We start from the raw sequence: 25,934 nt of genomic DNA on the forward strand, positions 1-25,934 counted from the left end.
TATAAAAACGTATAATTGCAATTTGATATGGAGACCAAAGGCGTATTAGAAGTATGTGGATAATGCGGGGGGATGAATCCCCGCACACATACGTTGTGTCTTATGGGGTGATTAATCTTTAAAACTGACGCACTGTGGTCATTGTGTATTCTACACGCGGTTGACATGAGTTTCTGCAGAAGAAATCAAAAGGGCATCAAGCATTATGCGGAGACGCAATACGGTAGCGTATGGCATTAATTCTTGCACATGCAACTCAAACAGTCACAGCCACCACAAATTTGGGGGCAGGAGAATTTTGTGCCTGGAATTTCTGTATGTATAAAAGACTGAAATTTCATCTCGTATTTGGATGACAAACAAAATGCTTTTCCATAGCTAACAGGACACCCTGTGCTTGTGTCCCATTTGGAGGGAAGACAATCGCATTCTGTTCTCGGCTTCTGCGGCATGAGGCACCCATAAATTGGGCCAAATAATAAATCCAGGGAGAGATTTATTTATGAAAATCTACACTTTATAGCCACAACTCTTTAGTGAAACACATCGCAAAACTTTGCCAAGGGAGACCACAAACAAAATGGGGTGTGAAAATTGTGTCATCCATCCACCCCGCTTTCACAATTATCCCCACACATAAAGAGCACCCTCTGTCTGCCCTATACAACTCTTGGCTTAAATTTCGAAATTATTAATAAATTGAATGGAAATAGTTGGGAAAAGGCTCTCATTTATTAAAATTCACACGGTGGGAAAAGCTCTTAAATTTCCGTTAAATTTCCCATAAATTTTCAAAGTACGTTTCAGTGAGTTATTTATTAATGCCAAAAAGATGAGAGTGAATGTCGGTGCTCGTCAAAGAAATTGCTCTACAATTAGTTACAATCTCTGAGTAGTCGTCTGAGTTTATTTAATGTGAATAATATGTTAAAACACGGCAAAAGAAGATTCAAAAAAAAAGTTGAGATAGATCTCATTGAAATAAGTTTATTATTTGTTTTACGTGTTGTGTATTTAATATTAACATTAAATTAACATTAAATAAAGGTCAAATGGTCAAATCGACTTTTTTTATTTTCCATTGAGATCAACTAAGAAAATTCAGCAATGTTCAAGAGAGAAATTTTACGAAAATGTTAGAAGAACATAAAAATAATTGTTTAACTCGATGCTTGTGACAAGAGAGTAAAAGAATAAATATTTACCATAAAGTGACATTAAAAACCTAAATATTCGATTTCTGAGAAAAAAGAAACCTTTTTTGTCTCATTCCTGTAAAATTTATTCAAACAAATCCTTTCAGTTTTTCTTTCTTGATGAAAAAATGTACGTGATCCTTCCTAGAATAAATTAAGGATGTTTATTTGCTTAATGTAATAAAGAAATACATCCAAGAGTAAAATCTCCTTGTATAATAGTCGCAAAAGATCATTAATTAAATAAATTTTCAAACTCTTAAGAATATGTAATTATTATAAATTAAATTGACTTTTTGAAACTTTCAACCTTACCATGCGTTTTTTTTTTAATGTACTCTACACTCTAATTGAAAACACAAGCATTAAAAAAAATCCCCTGAAGAAATTAATTTAAGAAACCAATGTCTTATATAAATCTTAATATATCTTCTTCTTATATAAAGCTGAAAAGTTTGTCTGTCTGTTTGTTTGTCTGTGGCACATGAACTCCTCCGAAACGGCTGGGCCGATCTTGATGAAATTAGGTATAGAGGTAAAGGGGGTCAAAACGAGTTTCAAGCACTATATGGGATACCGCCCCCTTCCCCCTTTATAGCGCCCCCACAGAAAAATTGATTTTTTACCATTTTCTACCTGCTGAAGGTTCAGATAACGGGATTTTTTTTTATTTTAAAAATTTTTCGGGGTACCGTAGGGGAACATGGGGCAATTTGTTAATTTTAATTGTGAAGTATATTTTCCTTGGTATGTACTGAGAAAATATTTTAATTTTATAATGACGACTGTCTTATAGGAAATTTTCTGGGCTACAACTTTGTCTCACACGATTTCTTTCTATCTCAATGGGAAAATGCATTTTCAGTCCATTTTCCGAACCTTGCGATATAACATTTTGCCCCAGTTACCCCTATTATTCATCCCTCCTACTAATATTCGCCCCCCTTTTATAGTTTAAAATGGAGTTTGCTCGCACGTGATTGGGGGCTCGGGTTGACTAGTAAATTATATTTAAAGAACATGTATCCAATAGATCCAATATTGTTGTTTTTTTATTCAATTTTCCATTCAAAGTTTTGCTTTTCTGTCTTATTTCCCACCAAGAGTAGGTACATTAAAATAAAACTTTCTAACTAAATTTCTCATTTATTCAACCTCAAGCTTAAAAGTTTGCATAGAAAGAGGCCAAAATTATCATTCAGAGTGTCTTCTTTTCTATTTTCAAGCAGTTTTCGTTAGTTTTTTGCATGTGATTCTACAAGCGAAGACAAGGGGTGTATATTAATGAGCTTAAATATTGAATTTTTGAAACCTTTGACGATTGAAAATAAGTAATTTACGATGAATTAATTAATTTAAAAAATCTGTATTTTCTTCTAAAATTTAGGGGATAATAAGTTATATTAATTAAGCCAAAAATTTAATAGATTCTGAAGTGACATAAAAAAATTTCTTGAGACGAAGTGCCACAATATTTTATCAGGAATTCCGAATATGAATTAATTGGAGAGAGTGATGAAATTAGCTTACCTAATGTAATTTAATTGCAATCAAAAGAGAGTGATGGACTCTGTTTGAAAATATCCTTCTTATGATAGATTTCGAAACACATAATTTTTCACCTTAATAATATTTTCATTTTAGGATTTATAGTCTATACCATAAATGTATGGTTGATGGGTGAGGTGAATCTGATGATTCCTTCTATTCTTCATCAAGGGGTAGGTTACATAGTCTGATATATGGAAAAAAAGGTGAATCGTGGAGTGGATTACTTTCCCCCAGTATCAACAAATGTTTCAAAAATTTACATTATTCAAACGCAAAAGGGGTATCATATGTATTTCCGGTTTGAATTTCGAATGAGATAAAGAAAAAAAAACGAGCCGAAAGCTCATTTGCGTCAATAAAACATCTTTGCATTTCAATACATCCCTTCAGGGTCGAATCATATTTCCCACACCCTGCATGTACTTCACCCCTTCGCGCGCGACATCAAGCTATTGAGACGTATTTCGGGGATATAGCCTTTCTAATATGCATGTAGAATGAGCGGTCCATTCCATGAGGGGTGATAGCAATTCTGGAAGAACTTTTAGTTACGAAAGTGGGGGATGATTAAGTGAATGTGGAAGTTTCCCGTACAAGTTAGCACCCCAGTAGCGCATGAGCAACTGGAAAGGATAAAGTTACGGCGGGAACTGGAAAGTTGCGCATTTTGCCGGTGCTCGACCGTCGTCGCAAAATATATTGTGGACACGATGATTTGGTACACCATCGGCAATCATCCCCCTTTTAGTGCAACACCGTTTGTCAATCGGAACGTGTGTCACCCCTGAAGGAAAAATCCCGCGAATTTCCGTAACAAATCCCATCATATGATTGCAATATTTTGTGAAAGCTTGCTTCTGTAAAAACATTCAAAAGCTCTCCCCTGCAGTAGTGAACCAAATACTAACTGGCTTATTTACAATAAAAAGTTCTATTGGAAAATAAGTGAAGAATTTAAGAAGCGTATGTTTTTTCTCGCCACATTATCTCATATGTGTGTTCCTGTAAAGTACGTGCCTATGTTGCAAATATGCTCGCTACCATGCTTTGGACCACATCTTCATGGTTTTTCTCGCATACCCTAATCCCATAACTAAGCTTTCGATGAGCGCGGGGGTGTTGCGCATCTACGGAGGAGAGAACATATAACCAAGTAAATTTGAGAGCTATAAGAGCTTCATGTATGGTCACTCTATTTATGTATGTGGCGACATTGGTGGGGTATCACAAGTCAAACTGTGTATATGAGATTGTCCGAGAGGAATTCTATTTCGTGACATCTTTGCCAAGTCTACCTTTTGGGGTATATTTACCCCCATCTACCCTCTATATATGCGTACTCCAACACTTTTCGATAAACACGGAAGAATAATCAAAATACTTTTAGGTTTTACGATTTTTGTTTTTTTTTATACATACTCACGCAAAACATATCGTTGCAATGCTCTAGTTTGAAATTAATTCAGGCAATAACTCGTATAATTTGTTATTTTTTCCATGTCATAATTCAATAATACAAACCCAAATTGTCTGGACTTAATTAGGGCAAATTGGCCATGGACCAAATTTTAATTAATGATTGCAATGAATCAGATTTTGGCTCAGGATCTAGCTGGATTTACAATTTAGAAGAAAGTTTTTTTTTATTAAAGAACCAAGTGGTTACTACTAGAGTACGACTCAATAAAATGTATTAAAACCATGAACCCTATATGGTCGCCACAAAAGTTTTGAAATTTGTGAATCTCTCTCACTCACTTCATTACTAACAGTCAAGAAGTCCAGCCGCAATATCTCTTTGGTTTATAAATTTTCTCTGGCAAATTTTTAAGTTAATATTTTCTAAATTCATACAGAATCGGATTTCTGAAATGAAAATTCGTCCCCTTTTGAAAATCACCCATGTTTCTCTTCAAGTATCAAGATTAAAATTTTGCACTCAAATGAATAGGATCAAATTTTACCCTTTTGGAAGAGAAATTAGGGGTTAAGATTAACACCTCTTTTAAACTCTATATCTGCTATCCCCTTATCGTTTTCAATAATCAATTCATGTGATAAAATCAATATTGTGAAATTTTGCAAATGATTTTCCTGTCGTTTAAAAAAAAATACTTGAATATTATTTGGGTAAATGATAAAAGAAATATTAGAGACAGTATACCAACAGAGTACTATCTGAATAAGATTATGAATTCAAAAAAAATATAGGTATGTTTTATCCTTAAAATTATTTATTATATCAACACTATTCTTATGAATAAAGAATTTGATAATTTTTATAAAATAAAGTAATCGAGAGCAGAGCGGCAAAGAGAGTGCCTGAATAAAACAGTTCTAAAGACTTCCCTAATACTTTAGAATAGAACTATAGGTAGAACTTCTCTAAGGCTTACCTATATTATGTAGCGGATATACTTTCCCCACAAAGAGTTGAGTTTCAGCAATAAAATCATGTCCAATTCTCACGGCTTTTCTCTTCCGGGCTTTTCTCACGGCACGTTCGGTATGAATTTTGCAATATTGTCCCATCATTCTCATAGCTCTGGGCCACCACATATAGAAGACATCACTGGCGAGACACCTTCTCCGCACATTGTGTGGCTTCTGTATATACAATATTAATGAAAATAGCTCACAGCATGACTCGGTGGTTTCATGAACTCCCATAAGTGTGTGGGAAATCAGACAAGTATCAGTAGTAACGCTGTCCATTTGCAGATGTTGAGGACAAATGTGAAAAATGATGTGTGAAAATGGTGGACAATGTGAAGGTGTGTGCGACAATGCTACCTACCCCTGGGGCTGTGTTAGCTCTGAAAAATCAACATTGTGACTGAATCACGTGCCAAAGTGGATAAGGAAGATTGCTAAGGATAAATAAAAAAAAGAAAAAAATTCCACAATCAGCATGATCCGCAATTTCATTTAATTGGCTAAAAACCTTTCCGGTAGCCAGCAGTACAAGAGAAAATTGAGAATTCTCCGCAGACTCATGCCACCATTCTAAGCTCAGCGAGGGCAACCAATTATGCTACTGAGATATTAAATTCCCCATAAAAGTCTCATCTACAACCATCTTGTGGATTCGGCAAGAAAGAGGTAGAAAAACACAAGGAAGATTATCTCAAGTATTCTTCATCGAAGAGATAACCCCCTCGAAGAAAGAAAACACACGGAGACAAGTCAGGAAGGATTGAAAAGTGGCGCAAGAGTGCAAAATGAAAATACTCTACCGGTTTCGTGTCTACATTGGATTTTGCCTCTTAATCCTCCAGTCAAAAATCAAAGGTGAGTCTCAAAAGGATTTATAAAACCCCCACATTCCGCATGTTTATAACGAGAGAAACACAAATTGGTGACTTCTCATCATCGCACACCTTGAGAGTTGGGTTTGAGGTAAATTTTAATCAAAATCAAAACGGAACAGCTTCCTAACAAGGTGATAAACTGAGATTATTTTAATATTTCAACTTCAATACAACGGTAGTTCCTAGATATTAAAAACTGCATCTAAACTTTGTAGTTCTCAAATCAATCAAATTGATTGATGTTTAAATACAACATGTGGCCATTAAGTTCTCAAAGGTTCATTAACTAGAAATTTGTTTCAACTTCATGAGATAGGTGTAGATTGGAGAAAAAAAGTTGATAGGTTTTGCAAAACTGCATTTTTCTGAAAGCTACATTTTCCTTTCCAAACTGCATGATTTATTAAATGGTCGATAAAATTTAATATATTTTTTAGATTTGTCCTAAAAAATATCCATTAAATATACATACATATGTATGTATACGGGAATTTTTTATCGCTTCACGCAAATTTTAGAGAGATAAAGAAATTTGATGTACCTATACGTATAATTTCTCAACTATAAGCCATTCAAAGTTTTGAATGATTTAAAAAATCATGAATTTATTTAAATTAAACTTTTCCAAAATATGGCAAAAAAAAAGTTAAGAATTGATATGGTATATGTATATCATTACTCAGAAGACGTTTAATAAAAAAATTCAATAAAAACAGTTATTAAATAAGTTTAATTACATACTATTCATTTCCACTTCAATTATACATCAAAATTGTCAAAGTTTTCACTTGCAAGACTCACTCTCATCGCGATCGGTCAAACGGTGTAGATTTGTATAGCCGAACACGACGGAAGATTACCAACAAACAGACCTTTCTTTATTATATAGATTTTACCTCTTCAAACTTTAATAAATTCGATATTATTATTAGAAATTTTTAAGAGTAATTCCAATTGCTCGCTCTTTTTGTTCCAGTTTTCCCGATGGAAACATAAAAAAAACCTCTTAAATACCAAGAAATCCATACTGCCAGACAAAACTGAATTTAGATGAGAAGAGAGGGAGATAAAATTCAATAACAGAGAAATATGAGATGAAATTATTGTCTCTTCTAGTTCCTTCCTCCTTACAATAATATTCCATTTCAGCCTTATCCAATGTCAGAGAGGTAAAATTCACGATAAAGACCGAATTCTGCTAAGTAATTTTGCAAATTTTGCTTCTATTGCTAATTTTTATTCTTAAGAAAATATGAAATGCGAGTACTACAGTAAGTTAGTGGTTATAACATCAATGAGATATATACTGTTACCACTCATTATCATTAATGAGTGAGAAAAGTACATACTATGTGATAGTCCTTTTTCAAAGTTTTCTAAGCTCTTTTATTTGAATCGTGATCGTAATTTTTAATTTTAGTCGTTACATGCAACCTAAAGATCGTTCTTATAAGTATACTGACTTAATAGAAAAACCTCAGAACACAAAATATTGGAAGAGCTTCATATAAGTAAATCAGGAAAATTTATTCAAGTTCTAATAAAATTAATCAGTACCTATAATATCAATGGTTTTTTTAAGAAAATGGATAGGAGAACGTGGCCCAATTCGGACCTGTTAAGGCCTTTTTCAATCCGCTATTACAAAACAGATAAAACTTTAAATGTAGAAAGTTATGAGTGTTTGTTTTGTTTTATACCATTTTCTCTCATTCTGTGCGAACCTTAGGAGGTCGGAATTGGGCCACGTTCCCCTAAGTACCAGAAATATTTTTACCAACGACACATTGCCTCAAATTCTAGAAATTATTGAACTCTCAAAATATTTGTATTTGTTAGTGGTCTCTCAAGTATTTAGCTTCTTAGTTTCGACCCAATGTTGTCGCAAAGATATAATGATGTATGTCTTCTCCTGCCAATTGTATGCAAAAGAACGGGTCTGCTCCGCTCTAATGTCGTGCCGAATATAATTTGAGCCCACCCAATGTAGTCCTTACTCAGCCTTCACAAAATGATTAAATTTGACATTGAGATATTTTATTGCGTGCCACCGTCTCTTGGATTCACAATTAATCTATGTCTACAAATTATCATCACAATTCTACAGCGCGAAAATACCCCCACACGCGTCTGTCTTCTTTTGGTGAGAAATACCCCATTAAATCTGCTCCCCCGTGTGCCTTCAACCCTGTACTACGCGTCAGTGAAGCACAAATGGGAACACATTCCCATTCCAAAACACCACACAGAGAACTCGAATGCAGGCAACAAATTTCTTCCACATGATCTTTCACATATGTAGGAAATTCTTATACCAGAGCATAGGATACCTTGCAACGTAGCACGTAGCAATTTTCTTCCATTTTATTTGCACTCCCCAAAGTCACTAGCATTACGTGTAATGAGACACGGAAACCGTCAAGTTTAAATATAGGTCCCACAAGGCGCTTTATATGGAGCAACATGTATAAGAATTTATGGGGCTGCTGTGCAAATGTCGAAAAATTTTGCCATAGCATTAAGAAGATTTAATTTTGGCAAAGTATATTCTAACAAATCGTTCAGGAATCTCTCTCAGTTCAAATCGCAACGTAGGAAAAATTCTATAGCTTATCGTTCGATTTTTCTATCAATTTGTATGAATTTGATGCTTTTTCTGGGTTTTTGAAACAAAATTTGTGAAGCAAAGTTTTGTTTCTTGTAGTATTTTTAGAAAATATTCAGTTATAAATTTAACTTAAACATTCTTATCAATTAATTTTCACCACGACGTTGGGTAGAAACTGTGTGACAAACATCGAAACTTTTGCAAATACGAGGAAGAAAAGAAGTAAAAGCTGAAAAGCGTCTGATTTTTCTAAAAAAAAACATATCGATTTGAGAATCCGAATTGATTCTTTTAATTGAACGAATTTTTCTTATAGAACATTTTGTTTTTAACCATCGGAACTGCAGTTTATTGAAATTTTTTTATGACCCTCGTCACGAAAAAAATCACAGAAAATGGGTATCCATGGCTAATCCATTAAAAATTGAGCATAAGGAATACAACCGATATGACGCTAGCCAATACCTCATTGTAATTTTTTTTTATTAAGTCTTTTACTAACAATGAGGTACAAAATCATTGTACCTATACATTGTTTATTTCTTTGAGCGAATAAATGATCATATTGTGCAATCCATAGAATCCATATATGGTTGCGTATCACTAAAGAGCTTACGTAATTCAATAACACATTTAATTTCAAGCTCAGTTACGAAATTAAAGTGAATATTTGAATTTCTTGAGCTACCTATATAAATATGTATATAATAATATATTCTTTCTTAGAATTCAATATTAATTTTAAAGTTACGCAAGAACATCTTTGCACCTGCTGCAGCTTTCTTCTGCTGATCTTATTCAATATAAGAAATCATAGAATTACAAAACGTTACGACACAGATGACTCAATTTTTTTTGCAATACGATTTAAAATTTCAAGCTTTTTAATTTCTTGGAGATAATAGAATAAACTATGAAAATCTAGGTTAAAAATTATTATTGAAGTAAAAAAAATGTTGACTTATTTAATGCAATTTTTTCTCAAGCAAAATAAATTTTTCATTTTTAGTTGAACTAGGTATTAAAAAATTTATACACCTAAATACAATCCTGTATATTATAGTTCTTTCTGATGGAGGATAATTGGTTTTTTTGGTATTTCAAACCGTTTCAAAGGAATCTCACAGGGGAAATGAGTTTTACGTGTAAATTTGTTTAGTGGTACATTTCCTCATATATGTGGCATTTATTTGTCACAAACCAACCCGCCACAAAAAAGCTCAATATTGCAGTACAATTTTCGCTTCTCTCGTGTGACATTTTTATGCTAACACTTTCATCCGCAAAAATCTACATGAGGGATACATTGCGAGTATTAAACTAGGTGTGTGTGTGTGCAAACAAGCTGAGAATTGTGCAAGATGTATTACCCCCTTTTGAAAGAGGACTTGCACGTAGTCATAGAACTTTATGCATGAAAGTGTCACTCTCAGAAAACTTCTCGCCAATCTCGAGGGACATGAGGGTGGATGGAGAAAGTTATTTCGTATAGGAACACGTAATGTTTCTGTGAGATGACTTACAATGGAATGCTAAGAGGTTTTTGCAAATAATTTTGCTTAAATTATAATTAGAGAAGGCTGAAATAGAGTTATTCAACATTAAGACCTAGGAAAAGTTGGGAAAAACGAAGAACTTGAAAACAAATGTACTCCTTTGATGAAACTTACAATAAAATACTGAAACTAATAATCCTCTTAAATCATAAGAAAATAAAATATTTAAAAAACTTTCTTAAAATTTTGAATTAAGCAAAATTAAACATTAGGAAAAATTTTTGTTATGCTTCAAAAGTTCTGGATTTTTTCTATGAAGTAGTAGTTTAAAAGGTTTTTAATTGTTAAAAAAAATTTGGTTGAGTTTTTATGTTCAGAAAAAATTTTAAAACTTTTTTTTTTTATCTACTCTGAAAAAAATAGTTTGTAGCGATGTTTGTCAAAGTTTGTTAAAGGATATTAATTTGGAGGTAAATATGAAATTTAATAAACATAGTTTGTATTTGGAGATTATTAGTTGTGAAATGTTTGTAAATTGAGGAAAAAATACAAAAAAGTACAAATTTTAACAAACATTTTACAAATTTTTGCAAACAAATTTTAATAAATTTGGAAGAACAAACTTTTTACAAACTTTACAAACATGTTTGTATTCTAGTTTGTTTATAAAATCAAACATTTACAAACATGTTTGATAAAGTTTGTTAAAAGGCTTGTTGTTTTGATGTGTTAGGTAACAAATTTTAACAAACAATTTTGATAAATTTTGTTGAAAGGTTTGTTGTTATGGTACATTTACATCAGAAGCGTCATTTTCAATTGTGCAGAAAAAATAGAAATCTAAAAAATTGATTTTTTTGAAAGAATGGAGTTGGATTTTATGGAGGATCCGTAGCTGTATATCCTTTACCGCTGAATGGTAAGATATTTCAAGATATCCTTAATCGTGTATGGAATTATCCTCGAATTAAACATCCTTTTTATTTATAGATAATGGAATAACTATGGAGAGTCTGGAGGAACTCCTGGAAAACGACATCAGTGTGGTTTTCATCAACGCAACTATGTATATGGTGAAATTTTGCCGCGAATGGAGGAAGCAGCTGCTCGCGCGTAAACCTCCAGAAGGCCCACCCATTGAACCCAAAACTATTGTAAGCTTTTATTGAAAAGTGAATAAAATATGGATAATTTTTATATAAAAGGATGTCTCTTATTTTAAAAGTCACAAAATAAAACAAACAAGCTTGTAAACGTTTGTAAAGGAGGCTACGCGGATTTTCTTACAAATTTTTACAAACAATTACAAGCTTCTACAAACTTGGGTATTATTTTGGTAAATAACAAACTTGGAGATTAAAAAGTAATCTCCTTTGACAAAAAAGGGCTTTGACTCCTTTTCACTTCCATGTTTGTTAAAAAATGTATGGGAATTACAAACTTTGACAAACTCAAATACAAACTTTTTTTTTCAGAGTATCTTCTTCTTATAATAATAAAGAAAGATCTGTCTATAATTTCGTTCCTGTACAGCTATGCATTTCTACACCGTTGGTCCGATCGCGATGAAATTTGGCACAGAGTCTACTGATACCAGACGGTTTTCACCAACGACATTCATTTCCCTTCCCAGAGCCCCCCTTCATGTAGAATTCTAAAATTCCCCCATCTAAAATTCATACTTTTTTGACTACTTTTTGAACTTTAGCGCCATAAATATTATTCTCTTTATAATCCTTCACAACTTTTTTCACTATAAAAGTTGCGCGAAGCGCAATAAGCCCCCGCCAAGCGGGGCGAAAAATATTGGAGCGAAGCGACAATTTACATCGTTAATTATAGTTTGAAAACGATTTTAAGTCATTTTAGATATTAAGAAAATTCAATATTGAAATCTATTTTAAATGTTATTTTAAATTTTCTTTTATTGAATATTTTAGTTTCAAATTCAAAATGTTCGTGAGTGTAGTTTATCTTTAACAGTAAACCCGAGCCCCCAATCGCGTTTAAGCAAATTCCATTTAAAGTTATAACATGGGAGCCAATATTAGTAGGGAGAGAAGTAATGGAGTAGGTACCCCGACAAATTTTTAAAATTAAAAAAAAAACTGTTATCGGTCCCTTCAGCACGACAAAATATTAGGGAAATTTTTTTTGTGGGGGCGTTATAAAAAGGGGGAGGGGCAGAATCCCACATGTCGCTTTTGATTCGTATTGGGGCCCTCTACCTCCAAGCTCAATTTAATCACGATCAGCTCAGCCGTTTCAGAGGTATTCATGTGCCACAAATATACAAACAAACGAACTTTTAAGCTTTAAGATACATTTTAATCTTATAGAATTCTCATATCAATAGAATATAATTAAATATAAATTAAATCTCTCTAGAAGTTAAAACACTACCTTTGAATTATAAAGAAAACCCTTAAACTATTGCGACTCTTTCTACTACTCATAAACTTCTTTATATAAGAATATTTATTCTATGTAATTTAATTTACAGTAGGTTGATATATAGCTTGATCTATGTGTAGTTTCGCACAAGTCATAGATGCTATTTATCTTTCCAAATGCAATTGCTGTAGAAATTCCAAAGACATTTCAGCAATGACAAAGGTGGAAGTTTGTGCACAAGACAAACTTCTCGCAAAGATTATTTGGTCAATATTTGCGATAACGATGGAAATTGCTGAATTTGCTCGAGGATTTGCACACTGTGTGTCTAAACTTTGTCACTTTGCAACATTTGCACTGTGGATTTATCAAAGATTCACAAAGTGATTTAAGCTCTCTTAAGGTTATTTTGTAAAATTGGGATCTACAAATCCCGAAAATATATAGTGTAAAAGATCACTCCAGGGGAATTTCATTAAGATTTTCAACTTACCACACAAGACAACTTCTTTCACTTCGTTCATACAAACAGTAAAATTAATTACGAAAATTTAAAGATAAACTTTTTAGCTCAGGTAACGCGTGAGAAATGTATAGAGAAAGTCAATCATAACGCGTCCAGTTATTAGAGTTGGTATACCACAACGCGGATGGGTCAGTTTATGCGTTGTAATTTAATTTGTGAGCAGAATTAGTAGGCAAAGTTGATTTTTTTATGATATTCATCAATATGAAAGATAAAAATGCTCATATCTGAAGTTCTATAAGACCTACAGAAATTTCTTGACTAGTTTTGGAAAGGTCTTGAAACAAGCTATAAGTTGACATATATATCAGTAATTTTCAAGGTCACATCTAGAACAAAAATGGCGGATATTTGTTTGACCAAAACATTTTTTTGTACTTTTTGTCCTCATGGAATGGTTCTACAGGTTTCTGATGTTCTAGAAAGTTGTAGAGATTTGCAAAACCTTTAATTTGATACCAAGTTGAGCCAAATCGGACAAGCCGTTCAAGAGATATGGCTCTTAGAACTTTTCAAATTCAAGAATTTTTCAAATGGCCATATCTTCTAAACGGCAACATAGATTTTCTTCATTTTCGGGCTGGTGAAAGATATTAAGTCAGGCTACAACATATCAAAAATTCAAGGAAATCTAAGATGGGGATTCGGAGATATTGCCCCTTAAAGTTAGGCAATTTTTGTTTTTGATTTTAGCGCCTCTTGCGGCCCTTTTTAGAACTTGGAATGTTCTAGACAGTTGTAGGGCTTCTCAATACCTTTCATTTGATACCAAGATGGTCAAAATCGGTCAAGTCGTTCTTGAGTTATATCGAAAAAACACTTTTTGCTTTAGTCCGCCATATTTGCTAAACCGCTTGACCGATTTTCAAGTATGATTTGTTGATGAAAACGTCTTACTGAGCTCTACATCATACTTAAATTTCAGACCTCTAGCTATAAGGGAAGTGGTTGACGGTATTTCAAAATGGCGGACGGCGGCCATCTTGGATTTTGAAAATGCGAAAAAATGAAATTTTACACCCACATTTCTATAGAAAACTTCAAACCGGAAGTCTCTATCTATTACTGTTCTCGAATTATAAGGCAAAGTTTGGACCAACGGAAGGCCGGCCGGCAGGCCGGCCGGATCAAAAATTTTCCACCACCATTTTCGTAATGTGGGATATCTAAAACGTGCTTATACTAAGTTTGAACCCGATCTGAGGTGGGCGGTTTTTCCGATGTTTACAATACTTGGTATGCCACGATTGTGGTATACCAACTAATAAATAAAGCGAAAACAGCAATATATGTTATATTTTATTGATTCTTTCCTGGGAATAAAAAACAAAAGAGAAAGACTAAATGATAAAGAAAAAAGTCTGAATATCGTGAAGAAATAGGTAAATCATTTAAGAAAAACTTGCCACTCTATATTATGGAAATAAATACAATTAGCTGTGTTTCTTTCAGACACAGCTTTTGTGTACCGAGCAAAATCGAAAGTCGTCAGATCGGGCTCAAACTTGGTATGAGCACGAATTAGGGTCCCCACATTCCAAAAAACGTATGCGCCAAAAAAATTTTTTTCCGGCCGGCCGGCCGTCCGTCCGGCCGTCCGTCCGGCCGGATTATAAACTTAAATTGCAAGAGAACGGTGATAGATAGAGACTTGCGGTAAACGGCAAAGTTTAAATATCGACCTGAAGAAATCCGATTATGAAGTCAAATCCACCCCCCCACCCCTCCGTCCGCCATTTTGGATAACCTCAAAATTTTGTTTTCGCTATATCTCAGCCCCTATTATAGGTAGAGGTCTGAAATTTTGATATGTTGTAGGGGCCATCAAGAGCTTTCCAACGATACCTCATTTTCGAAAATCGGTCAAGCCGTTTAGTCAATATGGCCGCCACAATTTTTCATCGAAAATCGACCATAACTCGAAAACGGCTTGACCGATTTTGATCAACCCGGGGTCAAATGAAAGATCTCAACAAACCCTACAACTCTCTAGAACATCCGAAGTTTCAAAAGTGACCGCTAGGGGGCCAAAAATCAAAAACAAAATTTTCGATTAGTTTTCGATGAATATCTCGAAAACGACGACATAAATTTTTTTTATTTTTTCATATGTTGTAGCTGACCATATTATCTAGCTTCATGCCAAAAATGAAGAAAATCTATGGATCCGTTCTCGAGATATAGCCTTCCAAAGTTGGCATGTCATATCTCGGGTTCTACAAGTCCGATCTTGATCAACTCAAGCGCAAATGAAAGGTTTCGAGAAACCCTACAAATGTCTAGAACATTGCAACTTCGAAAAATGACCGCAAGAGGCGCTAAAATCGAAAACAAAGTTTTCGAAAATTTCGAACTCGAATTTTTCGAAAATGGCGACATAAATTTTTTTCAGTTTTCGATATGTTATAGCTGACTTCGAGACCTTTAAAACAAAAAAAAATTTATGAAAATCTATGGATCCGTTCTCGAGATATAGCCTTCTAAAGATTTCTTAGGGTATGACTTTTCTACTTTTCCCGACTTTGCGCGTATTTTTTTTTTTTTTTTTTTTTTTTTTTTTTTTTTTATCTCCACTGTTTGCACTTCTGTGTTAAACACATTTGAACTTTTTGTGTCTTTTCCTCTCAAACCACAAATTATAATGATAATTTGGAATTTAAGAGGGGCGCGCCATGTGGGATCCACTGAGCCCACAACACTTTGAGTCATCTATTGTTCACTATAAAGATCACATGGCCACTTCTTCTTAAGTCTTCTTTCACTTTTGTCTCTCTGCAAAATATCTCTCCTCACTGACTGATTTGGGTGCAAGTTTAGTCTTTCTTTGTACTTTTCACTATATGTTCTAATTGCTTCTTTCACTGAGGGCACCTCTAAATCACGTCTCAAAAGTTCATTTGGAACGTAGTAGGGGGCATTCACAATTTGTCTCAGCGTTTTGCTTTGGAACCTCTCGAGGATATCAACACTAGAGGAGCACGCCGATCCCCAGAGCTGGCAGCCATAACTCCATATTGGCACTATCACAGTTTTGTAGAGCAACACTTTATTGTAAGTTGACAATTTTGATTTCCGCCCCATGTACCAATACATGTCTCTCATCCTCAAGCCCAGCTGCTTTCTTTTTGTCCATATGTGTTTGTGCCACGTCAACCTCTTGTCCAGATGGAGGCCAAGATACCTAACCTCATCAGCTTGAGGTATTTGTTTGTTGTTTAAGGTGATTGGTGGGCAGGTTCCTTTCCTTGTCGTAAAAGTTACATGCACTGATTTGGTTTCGTTGGCTCTCACTCTCCACCGCCCCAGCCAGTCCCCAATATCATCCACATGTCTCTGCAGGACACTCGCAGCAGCCCCTGGGTCCTCATGAGTGGCAATTATTGCAGTATCGTCTGCAAAAGTGTGGGTAACTGTGTCCGCCCTGACCGGGAGATCTTGGGTGAAAACCAAATAGAGCATTGGCCCTAAAACACTGCCCTGGGGCACTCCGGATCTAATTTCATGTAAGTCTGTGCTGTGATTCCCATGTTTTACATAATAGTGCCGATTTTCCAAGTATGATTTTAGTACTGTGAAAAAAGGGTAGGGGAGGGCACACTTCAATTTAAACAAAAGTCCCAGGTGCCACACCTTGTCGAACGCCTGACTTATGTCGATGAACGCAGCCGTGCAGTACTTTCTGTTTTCTAATCCAAGATTTATTGTGTTCACCAATCGGTGTACCTGCTCCACAGTGGCATGATTGTTTCTAAAACCGAACTGATGCTCTGGAATCAGCATATTTTCCTCCAGGATTGGCCTCAGGCGGCCGAGAAAAAGTTTCTCGAACACTTTGGACAAAACCGGCAAGAGACTGATGGGTCTATGAGACTCGACCAACTCAGGCTTTTTTCCTGGTTTTGGGAGCATTGTGATTTGAGCCACCTTCCACTGTGCCGGCATATAACCCAATCGCAAACATGCGTTGAAGATCTGGGTTGTCATTGCGAGACCTTTCGGGGACAACTCCTGGAGCAGTCTTCCAGTTATCAAATCAAAGCCCGGGGCCTTCTTTGGATTGAGCTGCTTACGGATCACGTGTTTCACCTCTTTGGCTTTAAAACTCCTGATTGGGAGATCCATCTGGAAAGGTGACTCCAAGAAGCCCAAAACCGACTCCTCGACCAAATCAGTCGCAGTGGAATTCCATGGGGCGAAAACCTCCTCAAGATGCTCAGCAAAAGCGGTTGCCTTTTCTTCGTCACTCCTGGCCCATTGTTGATGTTTATTCAAAATTGGTGGATTGGTTTTTTGTGGCCTCTTTAAATTCCTTGTTAGCTTCCACAGGTTGTAGTCAGTAGCCTGGGTTGGAGTAAGTTTGGACAAATAATGTCCAACAGAGGCATTCGTGTGGTCTCGCTGCAAAACTTTGAGTTCCTCAGTCGCCCTATTCAATCTCCTCTTGTCATCATGATGCCGAGTTTGTTGCCACCTCCGACGCAACCTCCTTTTTTCCTTCAGCTTATCTCGAATCTTCCTCGGACACTCCGCCCTGTTGCCATCACTTTCCCCCACCTTTGGAGTGGCAATCCATGCTGCGCTCTGCAGGCTTCTCGTAAAATCCTCCACCGCGATCTCAACATCGCTCTCCGACTTCAGCGGAACACGAAGATCAACCAACCCATCCAGTGTCTCCCTAAAGGCCGCCCAATTTGTTCTCTTTGTGTGAAGCACCACTCTTGCCGGATCTGCCGCAACCCTTGTCAGAAGAGAGACCATCACCGGAGAATGGTCAGAAGAAAGCTCAGCCGAGGACATTACTTTGCACATCCTTTTGTCAATACCCCTTGTGACGCAGAAGTCTATAAGATCCGGAGTCTTTTTCCGATCCGTTGGCCAGTAAGTTGGCTCATATGTGGAGAGATGACCAAAATTGTGCTTCTGCATAACATGCAGCAGCTCCTTTCCTTTAGCGGTGATGAGGCGTGACCCCCAAAGAGTGTGTTTCGAGTTAAAATCTCCCCCAGATATGAAGGTTCCATCCAGCGTGCTGAAATATTCCTCAAATTGATCCCTTTTAATGTTATGTTTTGGAGGGCAGTAGACCGAGGAGAAGGCAACATGACCACAGAAAGTCCTGAGCGTCACAGTTGTGGCTTGGAGGAAATCTTTACAAAAGCTCTCATTTTGATAGTGCTGAATTTTTGATTTGACCAGAACCGCAGTCCCGCCGTGTCCTTTCCCATCAGGGTGGTTCGTATTATAGAGCATGTAGTTTGGAATTTTGAAAGACGATTTGCACGTGAAGTGAGTTTCTGATATCAGGATGATGTCCACGTCATATAAATTTAAAAAATGTTTCAGTTCTTGTGTATGTTGACACAAGCCATTGGCATTCCATACAACAACATTGAGGGAGTCCATCATGTTGATGCATTACTGTTCTTTGACTGTGCAGCAACCAACGTTGTAAGAAGGTTCATCATAGTAGACATTTGCTCCATAAGTGTTTTCATCATTGTTTTGAGATCATTCATATCAGTGGAAATCACATTTTCATTCTGGATGGGCGGGTTGGGCAAATCATTTCTCTCAGTGTTTTGGCCTCTCGTAACGTCTGCAAATGTTTGATTTGAATTTGTGTAACGGTCACTTCTTGCTCTATTAAACTCTCTCTCTCTCAACTTTGGGAACAGTTTTTGCTGGAGTTGCTTATGCACGGAGCACCCTCTATAGTTTGCAGGGTGGTTTTCCCCACAATTTGCACATTTAACTTGGTCATCCCTCAATTTCCGCGTGCAGTCCTTCGTCAAATGCCCCCCGTCGCATTTGACACATCTTGGCGGTCTGTGACAAAACCCCTTAGTGTGTCCAAAGCGCTGACAGTGCGTGCATTGTGGTATCTCACGCCTTGGCCGGGGAGGCTCAAAAACCACAACAGTGTGCATGAAGAGCTTTATGTTGTAAATCTCTCGATTGTTTGGACTCTGCTGCAGATCAACATAGAACATTGACATCGGAGCTTTGGTAACTCTATCCCTCGCATTGGAAATGTGCTTCACATTGTGTCCAAGAATACTCAATTCATTCTTTATCTCCTCCAGTTCTGTAGAGTGGTGAAGATTTCTCAGCACGACCCGGAAAGACCTATCATTCTTAAATTGGTATGAATGAAGCTCAGTTTTCCTGTCGGTGAGTTCTTTGAGAATAACTCTGTATTGTGTTGCATTGTTGACTTGGATTCTAACCTCACTTCCTCGGTTGCTTTTCAGGGTATAACCATTTGGGGCATGTTTGTCGAGCAACTCGCGTAGGGGCTTAATTTCCTCCGCTCCGTGAACATAAATCGGTGGTGGCTTTGGTTCATTTCGAGCCTTGTCCCTTGGCATCTCATCGGTGTTATCCTGGTCCATTGGATCAGGTATAACCTCCTTGTCATTTTCGTCATTGGCAACATTGGCAAGTACTTCATATCGGTTACTGGTGTCCACAGGATTGGCTTTCCTTAGCCAATTACTCATAATTGTTGTCTGTTTTGACCTAGGCTCTGGTCCTGGGCTACTCCTTGTCCTTTTACTATTACTGGCCACTGAGTTGCGGCCTGTCAATTCTTTCACCGACGTCATCTTGTTTTTCCCAGTGAGCTCGGAAGCAGTTGGAATTTTCAAGTCAAAAAATCGGCAGGAAAAGCCACGGATAATTTTCGCCCTACAACAGTAGTTGTCTCCGTGACCCCCCTCTGCCTGAAAATGATTGCCTTTTCCGGCTCAAAACCAAATTTTGGTAAGAAAAAAGCCTTATTTTGGGAGCGCAGTGGCTTTTGAATTTTGTACTTGCCTGTCATATGACGTCACTTTGCGCGTATTTAAATTAATTTGCGTTCTAGTTTGCTCTCACAAAATTGGTACACTGAAAGAAACACAGCTCCCGTAAGCTTGGTCAGCTTACCAGTACATTTTTATATTTACACTTTCCGACACCCTATGTTGCCTTTTTTGTGCTTGTCTCACAAAAAAAACTCAATGCAGTCACTGCATGCAAACTGAAACCGCGCGCTTGGTGAAAAAAAGTCTAACAAGATTAAAATTTATTATCACTTGCAAAATTCCACCGAATTATAATGATGTGTTGGTTTTTACTAGGTGCCCGTGCAAAGCTCCTTTCTTCCTATGTGCCATAAATCACAAGCTTTTCCTGCACACTATGAGCTTTTGGGAAGGGAGCTAAAGAAATGTAAAGCTTCTCCAATACTTTCGTGATTTTCATGCAGTTAATTTCTTGAATTTTCTCGCGTGAATTCGGTGTAAGTTTCTTGTGTGTCTCTCTCACTTCTTAATTAACTGCCAAATATTTCTGTGAATAGAGAAAATAACAATTGTGAGATGCCGTAATTAAGTGGCACTGCTGCCAGAAATGTTCAATTTTACACAAAACTTTTCTTGATACCAAAGCACCTCGCTTTTAGGGAAAACAATCCGCAGCTGACCCTTTTTTGCCACCCTAAAGTACATGTTGTGAAAAGCTTTTGATATTCATTTCGGATGATTATCATAGCGCGCTATGTATAGGGTTATGAGAAAGCTTTTGCCGCACTGTTTAACTCAAACTCCTCGATATGAGAAAATTTATATTACTGCGTGGATGGTGGTATGTGGAAGGGATGTTGAGAGGGTTTTACATTACATAATTTTCAACCGCTTAGGATTTTTCTTTTGTATTCATATTCCCAAGTTTTTCTAAAATAGTTTAAATTTCATGAAATTTATTTTTCTGTTCATTGATAAGAAATTCGGTCAATGTAGATTTGAAAGTTCTTACACCTAACACTTTTATGGCCGTGATATCGTCCCTTACACGTTTACTTAATCTCTCACCTTACGTATTTTTAGATAATCGCACATTTTATTTTTAATAAAATTTACAATTTACCTAATATTTCTTCATTTTTATCAATTTGGAACAACTTGTCTAACTGTTCAATAATTTGATTAAAATTAATATTTTTTACAAAAATAAGAAATGGGAATATTAATAACAAATTGTATATTATACTTCTTCTGCAAAACCAAATTCTAATCCAGAAAAATTTAAAATGTTCTTAATGGAAATATTCAATAAATTTCCTTGTAATATACAGATCTAAATAATGTGCCAATTGAAAGTTTTACCACTAAATGTTCTCTTGTGGGACAATGGTGAATGGTCTGAACAAAGAGAGGTCGAATAGATACTGGAAAAGGAGGGAGTTTTTTGGTCAAAAGTCTGTATCTATGACACACAGAAATTTCTCTCCTAAATGAAGCTGTTGTTACTTCGTGCGAACGAAGTGGAGAATTTTATGACACGCCGATTGTATTTAATGAAATAAGCACCCGTCGTGTGAGCAAAAGAGAAGTTGAGGGTCACGAAAATGTCCACCACTCTCTGACAAATCCCATAGGTATGAGTGGAGAAATAATCGAGAAATTTCAAAAGTTTCGAGAGTTGTTTGTCATAAAATATATATATAATAAGAGGCATAGCTATCATGGCAAAAAAAAAAAGAACGAGAAAAGTTACCGCATTTTCCCATTTTGACCATGACTACGAAGAAAACACAAAACTTTTAACAATTCCCCAAACAATTTCCCCGTGTACAGCTCAAACATGTCAATCAATTATGCATAGCGACAGAAATGCTATATATGCGATTAAATTGTTAAGAAGTCTTTTTACATCTATATTGCAAAACCATCCATCTAACTCCTTTTGTGGTCCATATTTGGTTCAGCACGAATAAAAAATGTCAATCCCCGCGGAAAGTTTTTCCTTTTTTTTTAAGTCCTATCAGCCTCACTCAATGTCCAGTACGGGGATTGATGTATAAATCATTAGGGTGTGAAGAGTTTGCAAAGTCAAGGAAAAATTTTTATACTCAAAAAATGTGTCCTTTTAAAATAAGAAGAAAAGCACCAAACTTCCTTAATTGCTGCAGGGAGTTTACACGGACAATATCTAATGAAATCCCAATCGTGACCATGTGAAGGAAAGAAAATATGAAAAAAAAATTCAAAGTGTTTTCTCTTACGAAGGAACTCAATATTAGTTGGACTCGTTTAGTGCTTTACCCACTGCATGATGAAATAATACCACTGCACAATCTAAAAAGTCTGCAATTTAATTACAGCACAAAAAAAATGCGCTGCAAATTGCCAATTTTCATGCCAATCGTTTAGCACTGGGTGTTAGAGCTTAAAACACTCCTTTAAAGGAATTGGAGCTCCTTTTTTCACCCTTACTCTGTCCATCCCTAATCTAGCGAGGTGGTAAAGACTCCACACGAAAAAAATCTGCAAATTGAATAAAGTGGCGGGAAAGAGGATTTGCGAGAAAGAAGCAAAAGGAAAGGGAAAGCATTTGTGGAACTCCACAATTATTGCCACAGGAATCCTAAATAGATATTAATTCCAGTCCATTTCCCTATTCCATCAGAAAGTATTTTTTTTCTACCAGCACTTAGCACCCACAATCATTCCGCTATTACCCCCAGCAATGCGAGGTGGGTGGGTTGATTTCTATTGTATTCTCACCCTCCTCGCAATTACTCGTGCTGATCTCTCGCATAGGCGGGAGTGGATAATGATTTTTGAATTCCAATAAAATTCTACGAGCAATGGGTGTCCAACATGAATTCGAGGAATTCACGATGATTAATTTAGAGCAATTAGTGAGTTAATAGAATGTCTAACGACGATCTAGTTCTAACTCATGCAAAAGCATTCAAAAGTACATAATCTATCCGATTACTTTGTGAAATTACGTCATTGCTTTTAGTATATTGTCCGATAATTTTGTATTGAAAATTGCTTTTCAAATTATTTTTATATATTTTACTTGACCCTAAAAAGTAGATATCATTGAATGAGGGGTAAAATAATATAAGACGAAAAATGGGTGTCTACCTTCGGCTTTAAAGAAGTTAAATTTACATTCCCTAGTTGCCTTCCATTTTGTATAGGTACCTATATGTTGGTTACTTTTTACCCACTTTTCTGTATTCTGTGCAAAGTCTCTGTAATATTCAGGTGGGCGGTGCAGTCAAGAATTCAATTTTTTTTTGCATTTATTTACATTGTAATTTTATTTAAATTTATTTTATAAAATTGCTAATGTGTATTTATTTATTTTCCATGTACAATGAGTAAACTCAAAATTAATATTATTAGGCAATATATAGCTTAGGTATATAAAATATGATGAATCAAAATTGAAGAAGGGATAACTTTGTAAAATATTTGTTTGCTTCACGTGTAATTGAATCCAACGATTTCCTTTAGGGCACTATATGTATAAATTTTGAAAAACTAACTTGAAAACTAGCCCAACATGAAAATATTCAAATATTGCAGCAAAAGAAGCAAATTGTTTGCATAGACTCTATTGGGAGATTTCCAAAAATTGCCCATTTCAAGAAATAGAGAGAAAATTCATTTGTAATTCCAAATATTTTCGCGCAGAAAAGTCAGAGAATGGCATCAAATATATACCAACCGAAACTCCCGTACTGTAGAAGAGGAATTTAATAACTCGCTCCACCCACAAACTGCGTGATATTGCAATACCCGCGCTTATTATTAACGAATTGAAACATCATCCTTCTCCAATCTCTCTTGCAAATGGCAAGAAAAAATATCTTTGGATGGAATTTGTGATATTTGGGTTATCGCTTGTTTGACACACTTATTGGTACATCGCATGTGTGGAAAGGTACAGACATTTTTACTTTTTCACCCGCGTTGTCATTTCATGGAAAAGTCTGCTTACAATGGGATTGGGGGTTGGGAAGGGAATGAAAGTCTTGTAGCGATGTGAGAAAAATATCACAATGTGCGAATAAAAGCACCTATTACACAATACGTGAAAGCAATAAACAACAAAGTTTCCTCAGGAGAGAATTTAAGTTTTTCTCAAGCTTACCTATTTTTTCCTTCTTCCACCGCCTGTTTACCCAATGTTCGCCCCATGCAATACCCAAACTCTTGCCAAAGAACACTCATAGAACAAAATTTGGAGGTGCAAATTTGCCACCGCAAAAGTGCTATTTTTGCCCCTTCAAAAGTGGTGTGCTGCTGTCAAACTTTTGCACGTTTGTCCCGAAAATAATTTCTTCCACCCTTCCATATGACATCCTTCCGTATTCCATGGAAATGTCGTACGGTGAAGTGGAAATAAACAAATTCGTTTATTAAAAAATTATATTTTACCAGAACAAAATTAGAGAACAGGGTACCAGGAGAGAAAAGATGCCAAACGATTTGTGGGCATAAAAAAAAACAAGATGGCGACTATTTTTCCGCCATTTTAAGTTATTCACTACAATATTACGGCCTCTACTATAGATAAAAGTTTAAAAATACGACATTTAATAGATTTTAATAAAATCTTTTATTAAATTATTTATTTATTATTACAATTATTTCTTGTTTTTTATTATGCTCTTCCAGCCGCCATTTTGAATTATTTCTTTTCGCGATATCTCGCTTATCGCTATAGTTAAAAGTGTGAAATTTAGATATAATGTAGATTATAAGAAAATCTTTCAAAAAGTATGGCTAATTTCCAAGCCGCCATTTTGAATTATCTCATTTCATAATGGCTCTGAACAGACGGCGGTGACTTTTGGTTGACGTCTTCGCAAGAAAACTTTTTTTGACACTTGGACGTGACTTTTTCGAGGAAACTTTTTTTGAAACCTGCAGGTGACTTTTTTTTGTAGAAAAGAAAGTGAAAAAATGTGGGAAAAACTGCATTGCAGCACCCCCGGGGGGCTTCCCTTATGCACTTAATGCATTTTTTAGGCGAAAATTTACTCAATTCCGAATTTTTATCGCATGCTAAATTGAGGTTATGTTAGATGGAGGTTTTTCCCCGAGCGAAAAGTTGCCTCACTCAACTGAAGTTTTGGATGAGGTAAATTTTTTCCCCGCCAAACATAACCTCAAAGCAACTTTTTTTTGTGCAAATAAAAAGTGAAAAAAAATATGGGATAAAGTGCATTGCAATGCCCCCGGGGGCTTCCCGTATGCCCCTAAAGTCACTTTCCAGCCGAAAATTTGCACAGCAACTTGAAGTTTGTACACTTTTTTCTTCCCGAAACGGTATGATGTGTGTCAGGAAAGTACCATAAGTACCTGGAAGTCAGCAGGATGACTGCCAATTGCATCAGGAAGTTTTTAAGGGTTCTTAAGGCCTAACCAAGCAACAGCGTCAAAAGACGCTGTTCGTTGTTTTTTCTCACTTGCTCCTTGTCAAATTGTATTGCGCTGTCACTGTCAAACAAGAAACGCGGTTTCTATGTTTTATAACCGCCTTTCTTGTTTGACAGTAACAGCGCGATACAATTTGACAAGGAGCAAGTGAGAAAAAACAACGAACAGCGTCTTTTGACGCTGAAGTATGGTTAAGCTTTTAGGATCCTCCTTTTCAACACCCTGCTGATCCTCTGCAGTTTTCCCACATTTTTCACTTTTTTGCACAAAAAATATTGCTTTGAGGTTATGTTTGCGCAAAAAAGTCACCTGCAAGTGCCAGAAAAAGTTTCCTCGCGATGACTTCAACCAAAAGTCACCGCCGTCTGTTCAGAGCCAATAAAATATTTAAAAAAAGTATAGCTAGTTTCCGAGCCGCCATTTTGAATTACTTCTTTTCACGATAACTCGTCTTCCGCTATAGACAGAAGAGTGAATTTGGATATCTGGGTATTCAAAAGAAAGGCTTAATTTTTTTTTGAATATCTTTTCTTATGTTTGAGATACTACCGGAATTCTCATGGTAAATTTGTTTTCAGGAGACAAAAGGTAATTCTCCTGATGTATTTTCAAAATGGTAGCCATT

General features: G+C 35.9%; 1 protein-coding gene and 1 long non-coding RNA gene across 3 annotated transcripts in view; one reads left to right on the forward strand and one right to left on the reverse strand.

Moving 5' to 3' along the window:
• Positions 1–3,493: 3,493 nt before the first annotated feature.
• LOC129793408 (zwei Ig domain protein zig-8-like) overlaps positions 3,494–25,934 on the forward strand; it is a 99,268-nt gene continuing 76,827 nt past the window's right edge. Inside the window, exons 1-2 of one of the 2 annotated variants that reach the window (XM_055833409.1) lie at positions 3,494–3,756; positions 5,469–6,038. In XM_055833409.1, the coding sequence (XP_055689384.1) occupies positions 5,969–6,038 (70 nt within the window). In that variant the 5' untranslated portion in view covers positions 3,494–3,756; positions 5,469–5,968. Of the gene's footprint in view, positions 3,757–5,270; positions 6,039–25,934 lie in introns of those variants that run through there. The other variant, XM_055833408.1, reaches the window with a different exon arrangement.
• Positions 3,741–24,171, reverse strand: LOC129793444 (uncharacterized). The gene is made up of 3 exons (XR_008750915.1): positions 24,018–24,171; positions 5,144–5,354; positions 3,741–3,874 (listed from the first exon to the last, which is right to left on the reverse strand). It is a non-coding gene; the product is annotated as an uncharacterized LOC129793444 (long non-coding RNA).

The sequence above is a fragment of the Lutzomyia longipalpis genome, chromosome 3 (genome assembly GCF_024334085.1).
Source record: "Lutzomyia longipalpis isolate SR_M1_2022 chromosome 3, ASM2433408v1".
NCBI classification, from domain to species: Eukaryota; Metazoa; Arthropoda; class Insecta; order Diptera; family Psychodidae; genus Lutzomyia; species Lutzomyia longipalpis.